Raw genomic sequence first — 16,767 nt, 5'->3', positions numbered from 1 at the left:
CAAGTTTGATCATCTCTCCTTTTTGAAGCACTCCACTCCTTAGCTCAAAACACACATTATCCTGGGACTTCCAGAACTCCCCTGAGGGTTTTGTTTTCTTTTCTTCTCCTTTCTTACTCCACCATCTCTCCTCATGGATGGAGACCCCTACCAACAGTCAGCCCTTGGCTTTTGGTTGTCTCTTTTGAAACACCCTCATCTTGTCCACCATCCCAGTATCAGAATTTCTGGTCCAAATCCCCAGGCTGTATCTACCTTTTTAGTTCACTATTTCCCTGCACAAATAGGTGTTTTTAATACAAATACACCACAAACACTCTTTTCTTCCATGTTTTGCTTCTCTATTATCCTTGCCTCAAGATCTTGCAAATCTTACTCTTTAAACCTCAGTTACTGTCTCATTACTTATGAAACTTTTCCATCCAATTAAAAATAGGATTATTTCTCTTTCTGCTAAATTCCTGGAACAGCTGTCATGTGTGTCAGTTGTTAATTCTCCATAACATATTCTCAGCATTCTTTATCCTGTTTCTCCAATCCAGTACCATCTTTGAAGGCGGGGTGGGGGGGTCACCTACAATCTGAAGTCTTCAGCTCCTCATGGTTGCATTGCCCATGGCTATTGCCCAAAGAGATAGTTGGTGATGATATCCATTCTTCCCGGTAGAGGCTGAGTGTCATGGCTGGTGAGCTGAGAGCTTGTGAGGTTGGGGTTGTGTCTGGGCCCATGTAGGTCAGTGGACTTCCTTCTGCTCTCTTGCCTGACATGGGCTCAGGGAGCACACAGGAGGAGGACTTTGTAAGAAGGGACTGGGTGAAGGAATGTGGATGATGGGTGGCTTGAGGACCACCTTTTGGTTGTGGAAATTCATCACCATGACAGAAGTCAGTAAGTAAATTTTAAAATTTCCCTTCCATTGATGCATCAATAACTTCACCTTCATATTCAAAGCACAGCAAGTAATTAATCTCTTATTTGCCAGAGAACAAAGCACTAATGAAACCCACATTTTAGAATTCGAAAGTGGCTATGAAAGACGAGAACCAAAAAAAAAAAAAAAAAAACCTGAACAAGTGAGGAGCAACACTAGCAGTTACTCACGCTTCAGGAACCCACCAGTCAAACCACAAACAGAACCTTGATAAACAGCAAGTTCTGGAAATAAATTTTAATTATCATGAACCGTCATCATTGAGTTAAATTAACTATCACCTGGGAATATCTCTGCATATGCTGAAGTCTTTGATGTCCAACTTAGGAAAGATGAACTTCAAACGTGAGCATTTAATCAACTTGGTCATTCTTTTTAATCACCGCTCAAAAACAACAACAACAACCAACAACCCACTTCTCGCTCTTTTTTTTAAACTGTTGGTTAAATAAAAGTTGCAATAGATACAATCTGCCCTGAGCAAACAGACCATACATTAATAAGTGAACACTTAGCCTAAGCTATTTTTCCATGAGACCCATGATGCATTTCTAATTGAAACTTAACAAGCTACAATCCAGCAAATGCACATGTCTTCAGCTCTAGAAGAGAAATGTGATCTTGCATGCCGACATAAATGCTTTTTAATTTAGCGGGAAGCGAGTGTGCCCGTGCAGTTGTGTGGTATAATTTTTTTAATTGCTCAAGTGTCACTGTTTGTTATTTCACATTTATTGAAAAATGTAAATGCTGCATGTAAAAGAATAACAATATGTCTTGTTCCAGTCCGATGGCTTAATCTTACTAATCATGATAATATATGCCAGCTGGAGTTGGGGATATTTAACAAAATACTGGAATAAATTTATTGTGCTAACATTTAAAGGAAATTAATAAAAACACCTGCATTTGCAAGGTTCAAAACTTTACCAGTTTTAAATGTGTAAGAAACAGCACAGGGGTGGTCATTCCACATGAGTAGACCTACCTCGGTGGGGATCTTAGTCACTCAGCACAGGTGCAGGTGTGCGGGGAGTGAGGCGCACGGTCCTGGAGGGAGAGGTAGATATTTGCAGGATCTTACATTTGTCAGTGTTTTCCATGATGGAGTCATCTGTGTGCACGTTTTTATGTTTGCATTTCACAGGCCTCAAAGGCGGCAGGGAAGACACGGACATCTGCATGTTACAGATGAGAATCCTAAACCTTGGAGAAGAGATTGTTCCATCCAAGATCACAGAGGTGGAGCGCAGGCCGTCCTCCACTCCACACCAGATGGACATCAGCTATTCGTAGATCATCTATACACACCTTCAAATGGGACTGTGTTTCCACAATTTCGGTCAAAAGGGCTCTCTGCCAGCTGGATTCAAGTCATGAATCTCTTTTGTTGTAGTGGGTGGGAGTGGTTGCTTGGGCTAAATCCCACCTCCCCTTGCCCTCCTCCGCTCAGGTGGCACTCTGGGACCCTGGGCTCCAGCACACCTGCTTGCACACCTTTGCAGAGATAAGTTGCTTGCTAAGTAAGTCAGAGCTGAAAGCTAAACCATGATTATTCATAATAGGATTTTTAAAAAATAGGTAAATAACAGTTACTTAGAGTTGAAACCTTCGTACTTCGTTTGTTTTTTTCTTAAAAATAATGTTTAATAAGAACAATCCAAACTGTCATGACAGGAACACGCCACCTTCGCCTTCCTCTGGGCCGTGGGCAAGTAATTCTGCAACATCTGCCTAAACAACCAATGCTGGTTCGAAATGGCTACAAGATAACGGTATGAGGGAGAGTCGGGCAAAGGGTCAACGCAACCCACGCGTCTCCTCGGTCTTCCTTGAAGGCTTTCTACACAGGTGCCTGGGGACCGGCCCTCCGTCCCTGCGCCACTGGGGCGGCTCTCCACGAGTTGGCTTCTCAAGACGTTCCGAGTGCCCGCCTGGCTTTCCCACCTTGCCTCCCAATGCGTTTCAGGGAATTCCTAATTGTCCCTAGCAGTGTCGCCCAAAGTTGTTCTCGGCCTCCGAGTGGAGGCAATGAGAAAGCAGGTGCTTCCCCACGGGCGGGTTCCGCGGGGGCAGGCAAAGAGCCTGCGCTGAGCTCGGGGAAAGTTGGTGGGCCGCCTTCCCTCCTCGACGAACGCCGGTTCGGGGGCTTCTCCCAGGGGTGCGCGCGGACGGGAAAGAGGAGGTGGCGCGGCAGGAACCTGCGTCGCCAAACATCCTCCGCGCTCCTGGGAGCAGCGAAGAACAGGTGCTTTTTCTCCGACGTCCCCGAGAGGCGCGCGCTGCACCTTGCCCGCCGCCGCGCCCCCTCCCCGGCACGCGCTCGCCCTTTGCGCCCCCGCGCCCTCCCCATTCCAGGGAGCGGGGAGGCTCCGGCTCACAGGTAATTATTGCCAGCGGGGCCCGGCAGGGAAGCGGGGGTGGGCGCGCCGGCAGGGGCGGGCGGCGCGGCGGGGCGCGGGCATAAAGGGGCGCGGCGCCCCGGCGCCCGGCTCCCGCGAAGCATGCCCGCCCGCGCCCCGCCGCGCCGCCCGCGGCCGCCGCCGCCTCCGCCGCTTTCGCTGCTGCTGCTGCTGCTGGCCCTGGGCGGCCGCCGCCTGCGCGCCGAGCCCGGCGACGGGGCGCAGACCTGGGCCCGATTCGCGCAGCCTCCGGCCCCCGAGGCCGCCGGCCTCCTCCACGACACCTTCCCCGACGGCTTCCTCTGGGCCGTGGGCAGCGCCGCCTACCAGACGGAGGGCGGCTGGCGGCAGCACGGCAAGGGCGCGTCCATCTGGGACACGTTCACCCACCAACCCCCGGCGCCCCCCGGCGACCCCCCGGTAGCCCGCCTGCCGTCGGGCGCCCCGTCGCCGTCCCCACTCGTTACCGGGGACGTGGCCAGCGACGGCTACAACAACGTCTTCCGCGACACAGAGGGGCTGCGCGAGCTCGGGGTCACCCACTACCGCTTCTCCATCTCGTGGGCGCGGGTACTCCCCAATGGCAGCGCGGGCGCCCCCAACCGCGAGGGGCTGCGCTACTACCGGCGTCTGCTGGAGCGGCTGCGGGAGCTGGGCGTGCAGCCCGTGGTCACTCTGTACCACTGGGACCTGCCCCAGCGCCTGCAGGACGCCTACGGCGGCTGGGCCGACCGCGCCCTGGCCGACCACTTCAGGGATTACGCCGAGCTCTGCTTCCGCCACTTCGGCGGCCAGGTCAAGTACTGGATCACCATCGATAACCCCTATGTGGTGGCCTGGCACGGCTATGCCACCGGGCGCCTGGCCCCTGGCATCCGGGGCAGCGCGCGGCTCGGGTATCTGGTGGCGCACAACCTCCTCCTGGTGAGTTCGGGGGGCCAGGCAGCGGGCCACGCAGGGCGAGGGCCTCTGGAGATGCCAGGGGCGAGTCGGGGGCCTGCGCGTCCAGCCCGGAGGAAGTTCCATTTGAACACATTCCTCAGGTCACCTAGGATTCGCATCTGGGGCGGGAGCTGAGCAGCTGGGGCAGCTGGGAAGCCAGGCAGTTGGGAATGGGGAGAGAGAAAGGAAAGTTCCTTTCTCTGAGGGTAGGGGAATGCCTAGAGGTGAGGAGAGGACCATTTCCCAATAGTAGCTAAGGGGGGAGTGAGCTGGGTGGATGAAAGAAACAGGTTTGTTAGGAAGACGTTCAGATAACATTGGTCTTTGCTAGAGTTTGTGATGTCAAGAGTTCAATGTTAATCCAATAAGATCTGCTGTGTGTGTGTGTGTGTGTGTGTGTGTGTGTGAGAGAGAGAGAGAGAGAGAGAGAGAGAGAGAGAGAGACCCATGTTCAAACTGCAGCAAATGCAAAGGTGTCAAAATGACATTTCCTGGAGAGCTGAGCTTAAACTTTCTTTGGAAGTTCTTTCTGTGACAGGCAGAATTGCATCTGTCAACCATACCAGTCATCAGGGTGTGAAGACCCCTTAGACAATCTTAAACACAGCCAGCCATAAAAACACAGAAGCAGCTTCAGGATGATATAGATGGTGTCCTACAACAGTACTTGCAAGATCCTTTCTCCAATTCAAAGGACTCCTTGGCGATGAGATTATTACTAGCCTGACACAACTGATTTTGACACCCTTGTGCAAAAGGCTCAGTACATTTTGACAGCAGGAATTCTTGATATGCCATGATCAAGTTGCCTCTCAGTTCTTCCTCCTAGTTCTTCACTCAGTGCTCAAGATTTTAGGTCCCACTGATTTGAAGTTTGCTTTATAATGATGTTAGTTGTTGGTACAGTTTGGACAGTTTTGTATCAGGAGAGAAAGAATTCTTTATGTATATGTGCAAACATTTTAATAAAAGTGTTTACATGTCTGACTTCTGGTACTGTATTTTGGTGACTTGTGGGCTTACTGAAGACCTATTTTAAATTGAGAATTAAGCTGCAGATTTTGAACAAATTCAGGATGAGAACCACTTCTACACACTTTTAATTGAAGCCATTGAGGCAGAACAGGACTGGATTATTGAGGTGACTTAGCACTCTGAGCTCCTGGTAATGTTTTAATAATGGCTAAAGAAGATTGTATGTCAGCTCCTGTTTGCTATGGCAGATCATAGGGGAGTGCTGGATTTGCTTGACAAAAAAACTGTGATTTCAGACTGATACATATTTTTTTCCACTAAGATGCTTTGGAGCAATAGTAAGCAACTCTTTCAGTCTATCAATTCTTTTAAGGAACCAAAATAACTTAAACACCACCTGTTTATTGTTGGCGGTAGAAAATGTATGGGAAGAACTGGTCCCTCTTTTGAAAAAGGCATAAGGAAATTTTAGTGCATACCAGAAATAAGAAATTTGTAGACCAGTTGGAGGACCCAACAGAGCATTCCTGCAAAATCACCACTTTAGATTTAAATCATACAAGTTCTAGTTGGAGTGCATGTAATAAGCTCTGTATGTATACAGAAAGTTATCCATTTTTATTGCATTGACTTACATGATCATTTCATGTATAAAATCAGGAATGGGGACTGAAGGAGCTTTCTGTTACTCTGGTATTTGAAATGGTCAACATGCTTTTGATCCTTGTTCCTACTCTTGGCCCTCTGATTAACTTTTCAGTTATATTTTTATGTCTTTAAACAACAACAAAAAAAACCTTGACAAACACTAACCATCCTTCCCAGAAACACAGTGGACTTTGTATTCATAAGAAATTAGTTAACAGGTGGACACTTTGGTTTGCTGATGCTGCAAACAAAATGCTAGTTGCTGTAAAATATTAATTTTGCTTTCAAATTTCTTTGCTTTGGAATGTAGTCATTCTTATATACTATGAAGAAACAACTTGTCATTACCAAAAACAGTAGCTTAACTTTTTCACGTGAGATATTTTCATTCTGTTTTCAATGTTCTTTCTTGGTGGCTGTGTTAAGGAGAGAGAGGTAGGGAAGTTTGGACCTTATTTGAAATGATAAAACATATTGTGCATATATGGGTAATAGAACATTTCAGCCAGGGCTTAGATGTTGCTGTTAAGGCCACTAAGCCCCTAGCATATTCTTTTGCACTTGAGGGTCTGATGCTGGTGAAGGATGAAGCTGGCCAGCACCCCTTCCCTGCCCCATTCTGTGCTTCCACTAATTTACAGCCTCCCCTAGGGAGGCTGGGGATTTGAACCAACCTTCTCCCCTAGCTGCCTCGCTCCTGCCCCCATGCTAACCCCAAGATTCAAGAATCATTGTCTGATGGCCTTGAGAATGGGAGGCAGGCCAAACAAAGAGCAGGTTGAATAATGGGGGAATCTGCTCAAAATGGAGGTCTCCATGTTCTTTTGGGTTTGTGGTACTAGATAAACCTCGAAAATATAGTGTGTGTGTGTGTGTGTGTGTGTGTGTGTGTGTGTGTGTAAAAGAAAGCCAGAGCCAGGGAGAAACACAATAAAAGAAGGATTTCCCCACAGAGCTCAGGAGCCCGGGGTTGCTTTGCTCATCTGAATAACCCAGAAAGCAGACATGCCTTTTCTCTGTGACTTGAAGAGCAAGTGCTCTACCTTTACAGCTCCTGCAAGATGGTTCTGAAAAACTAGCACTGAGGCCTATTGTTGTGGCTCCAGCCCCAGCAGTGCCTCTGAGTTTGTATTCTGCCCATGGGTTTCTGAGAGCACCAGGACCAAGCTGAAGGTATGCGAGGGCCTCCCACGTGGGAGTCTTGCAAATGTTTGTATGGGGAACCTGTGGAAAAAGAGACCACCTTTCACTTAAGGAGGTGAGACTAAGTGAGAACACCTTGAATGCTAATGGGAAGAACAGACATGACTGGTATTGAGCAGGCTATGCATTAACATCAGTGCTCACATCATAGCCGATCTGTCTGCAGCATTTGTCTAGACACTGTTCTCTCTCGACACAGTTCCTCTGCTTGACTCTCTTGCTTCCCTCTCCGCTCACTGGAGATTTCTGTGTCCTCCTCACCTTGCCTCTAGATACTGGAGGGCCCAGGGCTCCACCATGGGGCCTTTTCTCTAGATTCACTCCAAGTGAACTCTTTGAATGTTCTAGATCCTGATGACTCCAAGTTTGGAGTCTCCAGCCAGAACTTGTGCTCTGAGCTCCAGACTGGGATAACAGCTGTCTGCTCCACTTAGATGCCCGATGGGCAGGCCACATTTAACACATCCCAAAGCAAACTCCTTACACGTCCCATATCCATTATGGCAACTCTGCTTTCAGTTGGTCGGGCCCCAAACCTTAACTCCTCTCTTTCTCTGACATCTTACTTTCAATCCATCAGCAAATCCTACTGCCTTATCTACCTTCAAAATGTACCCAGAGTCCAACCACTTCAGATCCAAGTCCCTGTCAGATTCTGCCTGGATAACTGGAATGGACTGGTAGCTGATGTCCTTGCTTCTGCCCTGGCTGCCTGTGGTATGCCATGATGGACATTCTCAAGGATATCATCCTCTGTGAGCAAGACAAAGTCCCTCATTTATTAAAATCCCACCTTTCCTTAAAGATCCAGTTCACATTTGAACTGTTTATTCTTTTGGTTCCACACCTGAGCGCCATCTCTTCCTTCTCGGGAATCCCACTTTGTGTCATTTCTGGTGCCTCCTACCACACGCTTCCTTCATGTAACCATTTGCCTCCTCTCACCGCCTTACTAGCTGGGTAATTCTTTAAGTAAGGAAATCATGTTCACTTCATCTCTCTTAAAGTGCTATCTCGTCCTTGGTAGGTGCTCAGTAAGTGGCTCCTGGCCATTTAATAGCCTGACTTTGCCTTTACAAACTGAGGCTCCTAGGGTTTGCTTTCTTTGTCAGTCTTTCTAGCCATTTTCCAATGGGACAAGGAGTACCAAATCATAACCATATAGAAGATCAGCAAGCATAATGGGGCAGAACACGACATTTTCAGTAAAAATTTAAGGTTCATCATCAAATTTATGATTCCATCGTAAAAATTAGCAAATATTAAAAACTATAGTCACTATGCAATATTATGAGGAAGTTTCCAGAATTGGAGGTGGGGGAAATCTCCTGGCTGGCTTTAGTAGCATGTAGAAGTGGATTTGTTATTTGGTTGAGTTTTCATTTCCCAAGTAATAGTGGAGGCAATCTATTTGCCAGATACGTGCTCAAATTATATATGCCACGTACTTCTGGGAGGCACCTTACCAATTTTCTTCTCACTAAAATATATTTGGTGCATAGATAGAATAATCAACTGGGTTGAAAGTTAATGTATTTTATAGAATACTGCTGAATTCCTTAGTGTGTTTAATCAGAAATAGTTAAAAATATCTCCCAAAGAGCCTGACTCACTCGTCTTTGAATATCTGATTGAACACGATGTTTTTTTAAAGGTTACAGTCAAGTCCAAGAAGAATTTTAAGAATAGGAAAAGAACTAATAATTTCAAAATCATAACAAGGTTTAACAATGTCAATAAAAAAAGAGGAAAAATACAAACTACTCAGCATTCAAATAATACCCATGTGTACTTCTTAAGTACAAAGTGAATGAGTGTTCCACTGTGTACCTGGCTATGTAGTTAGGCTTTGGCATATAGAAGTCTTCTGAGTTCTATTAAGTTTTCAAACAATATGGTTGCTGTAAGCCAGAATTTTATTATAGTTAACTTGTACAAAATGTGCCTTTCTTTTTGTGAATGCCATTTTTTCAAGGCATGAAGGAAAGTTTAGGTGTAGGAGGAGAATAGAATACATGCCTATTGGGAGTGGATGAGTAAAAATATATAGAGTTACTGAATCTTCCAGGATCCACGTCTCCTCAGGAAGCTACTAAATTATACTTGTCACCCATACTTGCACAGAGAAGCATAATCTACCTTTTGTATACTCTATCTTGGTGCAACGTTAATCTGAAGCATCACCATACTTCTTTGCTGCTCTATCTTGGGATAAACTGTTTTTAGCCTTCAAAGACTCCACGCAGATATTTCCGTTATGTGATAACAACAGGAAGAGTGGATCGTTTACTCATTTGTGACTCCTTGAGGCCACAGACTGTAAGATCACATTTTTTTCAATTTTTAGTGCTTATCTCATAGAAGAATATAATCGATATAATTTTTAATGAAGGAATAAATGTAGATGTAAAATAATCTCTACTTATTTCAGTATGTCCTTTTTTTCTTTCTTCTAAATTGAATACTTACAGTCTGCTTTCTCACACAGTGTCTGGAGAGGAGTTTAAAACCGTGAGGGAGAACAGGGAAAAAATTCCTGCCCAGATAGGTATATGCATTTCATATTTGTGCATTTCTAGGGCAAATAATACCCTCATTTCATCCAGTGACAGAGACAAAGGGGCAGGGGAAGAATGTGGTTGTATAAGTGTCCGACCTGGAGGTTGTACTGTCCTTTCTACTCACATCCCATTGGCAGAACTCGGTCATGTGGTGTAATGAGCCTGTGAATTATTGTCCCACTGCATAGGCGGGAGCTCAGCAAATAATTCTGGTTATGTTGAAACCAGGCAGAACCAGATATTTCAGGGCAACCAGGGATCTCTGCCACACTGCCCATCTCCCAGGTATCTTGTGAGAAGGAAAACAAAGTCATAAATGTCAACATGTTTTGAAAAATGTAAAGAACTCTACAGAGGTGAGGTATGAATGTATTGTCAATCATAATAATAATAAAAGCAAAAGCACTTGAGCTCTTTAGAAGAGAGGAATTAGACAAATACTTTAGAAATTGTCCTACTTAACTCCTTCACATGCAACTCGTAGCACTCAATGGAACAAAATTTTTGCAGTTCTTTCAATAGCATTTGACCAAAGATAAATCATTTTACATAAAACACATTACCAACTACCTCAGTTTGGACTCAGTTTGGTGTTTGAAAGAAATATACTAAAGTTTACAACTGCTATAATTTGATCTATTGACTAAAGATAACTATTTAGTAAACTTTTATGGTCTCAGTCTGAATATATTTTTCATCAATAACATTATTGTTTGAGGTATGGATGTCAGAACATCATCCATGAACCATTATCTTTGTGGTTTGATGAAATACTCAAGATAAAATGAAAGTAGTGACATACATTAGGTTAAATATGGTGATTAAGCAAATATTATTTTCATGCCTGTAGTGTATCTTTCTTTGATAATTAGAATGTTAGAAATATAGGGGCACCTGGGTGACTCAGTCAGTTGAGTGTCTGACTTTGGCTCAGGTCATGATCTCACCATTCTCATGTTTGAGCTCTGTGTCAGGCTCTGTGCTGAGAGCTCGAAGTCTCGAGCCTGTTTTGGATTCTGTGTCTCCTCTCTCTCTGCCCATCCCTCACTTGTGCTCTGTCTCTCTCTCTCTCAAAAATAAATGAATATTTTAAAGATTTTTAAAAAAAGAAAGAAATACAAGGGGCCGGGAAAATCCTAGGTCACACTTCTTCTCAGGGCAAACCATCGTGGTGACTCTCTTGGGGTCCTCCAGCTTCTACCTGACTATTTGCAGGAGAGGAACTCTGTTCCTCCCAAGTAATCCACTCAGTTTTATCTTTTATATTGAATGGGAAGCCTGCCTCTTCCATTTAGGACTTCACTACAAGACTCACCCCTGGATGGTTCTTGGCCTTTCCAAATCTCAAAGAGTAAGACTAAGTGCTTTTTGATGAGACAGCCTTTCAAATATCTGAAAAGGCCACTTTGTTCTTCCTAGGTATTTTCTCTTCTTGCTGCGGTCTGCCTCAAGAAGAACTAGAGGGAGAGGGACTGTTAGCCAAAGTCCACTTCTTGCGAGCCTGCTGTGGGGCAGGCAGGCATGCTGTTGAATTCTGAGAATGCAAATGTGGCCCTAGAGAGGTCTCTGTGTCTTCTCACCCTTGAGGATAAGGTCGGGTGGGAGGTGGCAAAGTTGACCTTTCTATTTTTCCGGGAGTGGGAGGTGGGTCATGGTCTTCAAGGAGCAGAACAGCCTAGGGTTAGTTGGCAGGCCTGTGTGTGTCCCGAGAAGGGCCGGAGATGGATGTAGATGACTGAGGATAAGGAGCTGAAGCTTCCAGGCTCCAGATCTAGATCCTGGAGGGAATAGGGACCTCTGGCTTTATTTACTTGTTCTTTTTGTGAGGGTCCAGTGGATGGCTGCAAAGCCACAGGGGAGGTGAGGGACGGTAGATGATGTATCTCATCTCCAGGCCCCTGCAAGCCTTTGGGGGTGCTCCTCCTCCTTCCTGCCTGACACCCCCTTCTCTCTGGATTCCTCATCACTTGGTCTTTTCCCTCCAACCCCTTCACCTATCAGTGACATTACTTTTTCCCTGATGTCAGTCAGCATCTCCTTACTCAATGTCAGGCCTTCTGCTGGGGCTTGGCAGAGCTGGGGGTGGGGGACAAGGGTGGTAGGGTCTTCTGTTCTGGGACCAGGTATGTCCTCCTTGAAATGATCTGAAGACAAAAGGAAGTCCTAGCATCGATATTCTCAAAGTACATTCTTTGAGATATTCAGCTTCCTCCTGTTTACCTAATATGGACCAATCGCTTGGCCCTTTCCACGCTTCCTGGCCAGGGTGGCGTGTCAAAGCCTCCCCGGACCCAGAGAGGACAAAGCCTGCTCTCTGAGCCTGCAGGTCTGCTCCAGCTATAGTAGAGGCTGTAGTTGGGGGGAGTGATGGCAGTTTAAGGGTGGTGGCTCTCACATTTCCACAAAAAGAAGGATAACAGCCCTGCCCTCATGTCCCTTACAGATTAGTAGAGGAGAGATAATTGTCAAATAATTATATTAAAATGTGCAAGTGCCGGGGCACCTGGGTGGCTTAGTCGGTTAAGCGTCCGACTTTCGCTTAGGTCATGATCTCGTGGTTTGTGGGTTCGAGCCCCGCGTCGGGCTCTGTGCTGACTGCCAGCTCAGAGCCTGGAGCCTGTTTCAGAGTCTGTCACTCCCTCTCTCTCTGACCCTCCCCTGCTCACTCTGTCTCTCTCTCTCTCTCTCCTAGAAATAAATAAAAAATATTAAAAAAAAAATGTGCAAGTGCCAAGAAAGGAGGGGTGGGTAAGAGTTTTGGGGGTAGTCAGGGAAAACTGTACTGGTAAGAGCACAGGCTAGCAAGCTTCAGTGCAGAGGGCCAGGTTCGAGGTTTTGTGGGTTATACAATGTCTGCTGTGTCCATGCAGTTGGAGGGGGGCTGTAAGCAACGTGTAAATGAATGAGCACAGCTTATGTACAAAAAGAGATGTGGGCAATAGCCCCTATTGCTGGGGCTGGTGTGCAGGTACCCAACATAAGAAGGGCTGTGGCGGTCTAGGAGAGCAGCACGCAGGCGGGGTAGACGAGCCCATGTGGCAATTCGCCCAACGGGATCGGTTGTTGGAATGGCTGAAGCATCAAGGGAAAGGACCTGGAAAAGTAAACCTAGAATTTTTCAAGACCTCTTTTAGAATTTGATGGACAGAATGAATTTTAGCTGCCCTAGATGTTTAGGGCACATTTCTTTTTCCTGGACTCTGACTTACGTTAATACCGTCCAAGACTGCATTAGCTGTTTTGGCTGTCACCTCCCCATGGACTGGCTTCATCTGTAGTCAGCTAAAACCTCTGAGATTTTGATGTCTCCCTGTGTAAGTTGCTGTTTAGCCAGACCTCTCCTGAAATCTCCTTTTGTTGTTTATTTTTGAACTTTTAATCTTAGTAAATTTCATCTTCACTGTGCAAAGATATGAAGGCGGTTACCACAGATAGTGGATAAATCTTAAAAACTGGAAATTACCGAGCTATATTAAGATGATCAGTTAAAGGAATAGTGGGGCATGCATACAGTGAAATAGTATTTGGATATTAAAAAGTTTAGATATCTTGATTAAACAGTTGTACATGGTGTGTCGTTAAGAGAAAAGTGCCAGTTATATTATGCTTCTTACATATCTCTGCTGAAAACTACATGTGACTAAGCAGTGAGCACTTTACAGTTCTTGGGCTGTTGCAGGGCTCTCTCTAGCCCCTTCCTGACACCCCAAACCTAGACTTGGCATTCCTGCTTGGTGCCCCCATAAAATCCTGTATTACTTCTCTAATCACACTTGACCCATTTTATTGCAATGATTTGTTTGCTTGTCTTCCCTCGACAGATGTCAGCTTTGAGATGCCAGCAACCATGTTTATCTTGCTGTTTTATACCCAGAGCCTCACAAGGTGTAGAGACAGGGAGCATGCAGGTGTTTGTTGAAGGAATCAGAGAATACACCCCCTCCACGAACTGGGAAAGGAAAAAAGTGAACAATGGGTTACTTCTGGATGGTGGGAGTACAGATGATTTATTTTTATTTTTATTTTTATTTTTTGAGAGGGAGACAGAGACAGAGTGTGAGCGGTGAGAGGCAGAGAGGGAGGGAGACACAGAATCCAAAGCAGGCTCCAGTCTCTGAGCTGTCAGCACAAAGCCTGATGCGGGGCTCAAACCCACAAACCATGAGATCATGACCTGAGCTAAAGTCGGATGCCTAACTGACTGAGCCACCCAGGTACCCCCAGATGATTTTTTTTTCTTTCTGGTTATCTGGATTTTCTAATTTTTCTATAAGCAAGATGTATTACTTTTGTGATAGAGAAATAGTAAGTAGTATTTCTGGAAAAAGATGGCAGATTGAATTTACTCACTAAAATTTTTTTTTCTCTCCCTTGAAATGCCATCAAACAGTAGTAAAGAAACTGTTAAAAGACTGAAGGTGGGGGAGGAGTGAGGGCAGAAGAGAAGGAGGGAAGGGGTTGGAGAGAAAGACGCACACAGTGGAGACAGCAGAGTAGCAGCAAAGCTTTGGGAGCCGAAAAGCAGATGGACGAGTGTGAGGGGCTGAGCAGGCCTGAGGAGGCAGTCTGTTGGCAGCAAGAGATGCCAAGAGCAATTCCTGTGCCTGCAGAATCTTCAAGAGTCTGCGAGAGTAGCAAGACCAAATACTCTGGATCCGGAGGAGAAGGGAGTAAGTGCTCACATGAGGAGAACTGGCTGAAAGCTATTCCAGAAAGAACTAGATTTCTAGACCACCCCCTTCTCCTCACTGCTGGGCACCTGCCCCTTCTCCACTCAGGAGAAAACTAGAGGTTACTTTTCTAGAGAGTGAAGACTGGGAAGTGTCTGGGCTGAGGGACATCAAGCACATTCGAGGGCATGAGTCCTATACTGAAAATAAGGATAAAGTAAACATATGCAGCTGATGGCTGAGACACCCCCAGCCTCCCCACCCCCACCCTGTCCCCCATCTTCTCCTACTGGGGTCTCAGAATGCTGGCAGTGTGGCTAACTCTCCAGGTCGGGGTTGGAAGAGTCTTCTCCAGGGAGTCTGATGAGTTCATGTGGGAAGACCTCAGATCCTGGTCCTAATGGTTTCCACAACAGTTGGATGAGACAGATCCCTCTACAGTGAAACTTGAAGTCAGCAAGCCTGCCTACACTGTAGCTCAGAATGTCCAGTCAGGTTCTTTGTTTGTCCTTCTTAAATATGAGTAGACAGTCAAAGATCAACAGATGTCTGAGGAAAGCCTCTAACATGAAAGATTGAGACCCACACAAATAAAGCAACAACAACAACAACCACAAAACTCAACTAGTTTTGAAGGAAACTTGGAGAAACCAATAATATGCAGGGAGAAAACACTAAAAAAATCCACCAAACTCTGTGTTAAGATACAAATTTCCAGTTATCAAGTAAGTCATGGAATATAATATACAGCATGGTGACTGTAGTTCATAATATTGTATTGTATACTTGAAAATTACTAAGAGAATAGATCTTAAAAGTTCTTATCAGAAGAAAAAGAACTGCAACTATGTGTGGTGACTGATGTGAATGAGACTTATTGTGGTGATCACTTATAATACATACACATATTAAATCACTCTGATGTACACCTGAAACTAACATGATGTTATATGTCAGTTATGGCTTAATAAAGAAAAACAAATGTTAAAAACCCCAATGAGAGTCTGAGAAAAGAGAAGACACCGAATATAGGATATAAGAAAAAGATAATATAACAATACAGTCAGGAGGAAAAAAACACTTGGAAATGAAAAACATTATCACAGAAATGAAAGATTTAATAGAAAAGTTGGAACATAAAGGTGATGCATGAAACCTAATAATGTAGCAAGAAGACAGAAAGATGAATGGAAAAAAAGGCAAAGAGATGGGAGACAAAAATTAGTGGCCTAGCCTGAGATGTGACATTCAAATAATGAGAGTTCCAGAAGGAGAAGGCAGGGTTGCAGTGGGGTGTTAGGCCTGTGGCCCTCACTGAACCATGCTGGCCAGCATCCATGCTCTGTGCCTCCCCCTTCCCAGACTGTGGGCTTGGTGGTGGGACATGTTTTGTACCATGGAATAGTATCAAGTGTGAAGCAACCAAAAGTTAAAGTGCATTCACATTGGAAGTCCTTTTGGATTGTTCGTCATGAAAGCTGGCATCAGTTCGTGGGCTAATTTACTGAAAGGTGAAGATAGACTTTGGGAAATCAAAGATCATCCTGGATGTTCTTGCCTCCAGCGAGATACCTGCTGAGTGCAGCTGTATGAGTGACCTTTGCTGTATCACATGAAGAAGAACTGTCCAGTTAAGCCTAGTTAACCCACAGAGACCAGAGGAATCACAAATCCTTGTTATTTCAATCCCCTAACTGGGGCGGTTTGTTTTACAGCAATAGATAACTGACATAAAGAGAAGGGAAATGACGTGGTGAAATGTCAAGATATTTCTTAGAACTGAAGGGTGAGAATTCCCATATTGAACGTGAGGTACTTGGGGAGTCATTGTAGAACAATGGTGCTGCGGTACTACACGGTCCTTCCTCCCAGGGACTCAGGCACCTCTTCAGTCAGTGGGTGACAGATCTAAATATTGTCTGGGAATTGAACAAGGGATCATGGCTTTTTGTTTTGCCATGTTCTATTAAACATCGTCACGGCTCCCTGTGGAGCAAGGCCATCGTGCCAATACCACGTTATGGTATTTGTGGCCTTCTGGCTTCTGGCTTTAAGTACCATCCGCTGCCAGATCTCTGTTACTTCAGAGTGTCATGGCCTCCATGGATGGTAACAAGCCCAGCTCTGTGGTGGCCTCTCCAACCATCAGCCCTGACCTGCAGAGAAGTACCACCACAACCTTTCTTCGCGATGCTTGTACCACCTCACTAGCATATTCTCAGTGGCCTTGGTGCATGATGTGTCTCCCTCTGGCGCGCATATGAAACAAACTCTAGTGGGTTGTTTGGCCTTACATAATATCCTCATTCCAGCACACCCACTTCTCTCAGCTTCTCGTATTCCTTCCTCACTCAGCTGTCAGGGAAACTCCAGCATTTCTGCCCGTTCTACATTGGCCATCACTTTTTCTAGGCTTCTCAGAGCCATTCAAACA

The 16,767-nt window shown here is 45.5% G+C and overlaps 1 protein-coding gene across 1 annotated transcript in view; it reads left to right on the top strand.

The window, feature by feature from the left end:
* The first annotated feature begins 3,436 nt into the window (after nucleotides 1–3,436).
* KL (klotho) overlaps nucleotides 3,437–16,767 on the top strand; it is a 43,287-nt gene continuing 29,956 nt past the window's right edge. Inside the window, exon 1 of the mRNA XM_039239823.1 lies at nucleotides 3,437–4,258. Coding sequence (XP_039095754.1) covers nucleotides 3,437–4,258 — 822 coding nt within the window. The remainder of the gene's footprint in view (nucleotides 4,259–16,767) is intronic.

Source organism: Hyaena hyaena, unplaced genomic scaffold, assembly GCF_003009895.1.
Source record: "Hyaena hyaena isolate Hyena2069 unplaced genomic scaffold, ASM300989v1 scaffold_163, whole genome shotgun sequence".
Taxonomy (NCBI): Eukaryota; Metazoa; Chordata; class Mammalia; order Carnivora; family Hyaenidae; genus Hyaena; species Hyaena hyaena.
Note: the sequence above shows the minus strand (reverse complement) of the source record. Positions and strands in the feature narration are given on the sequence as shown.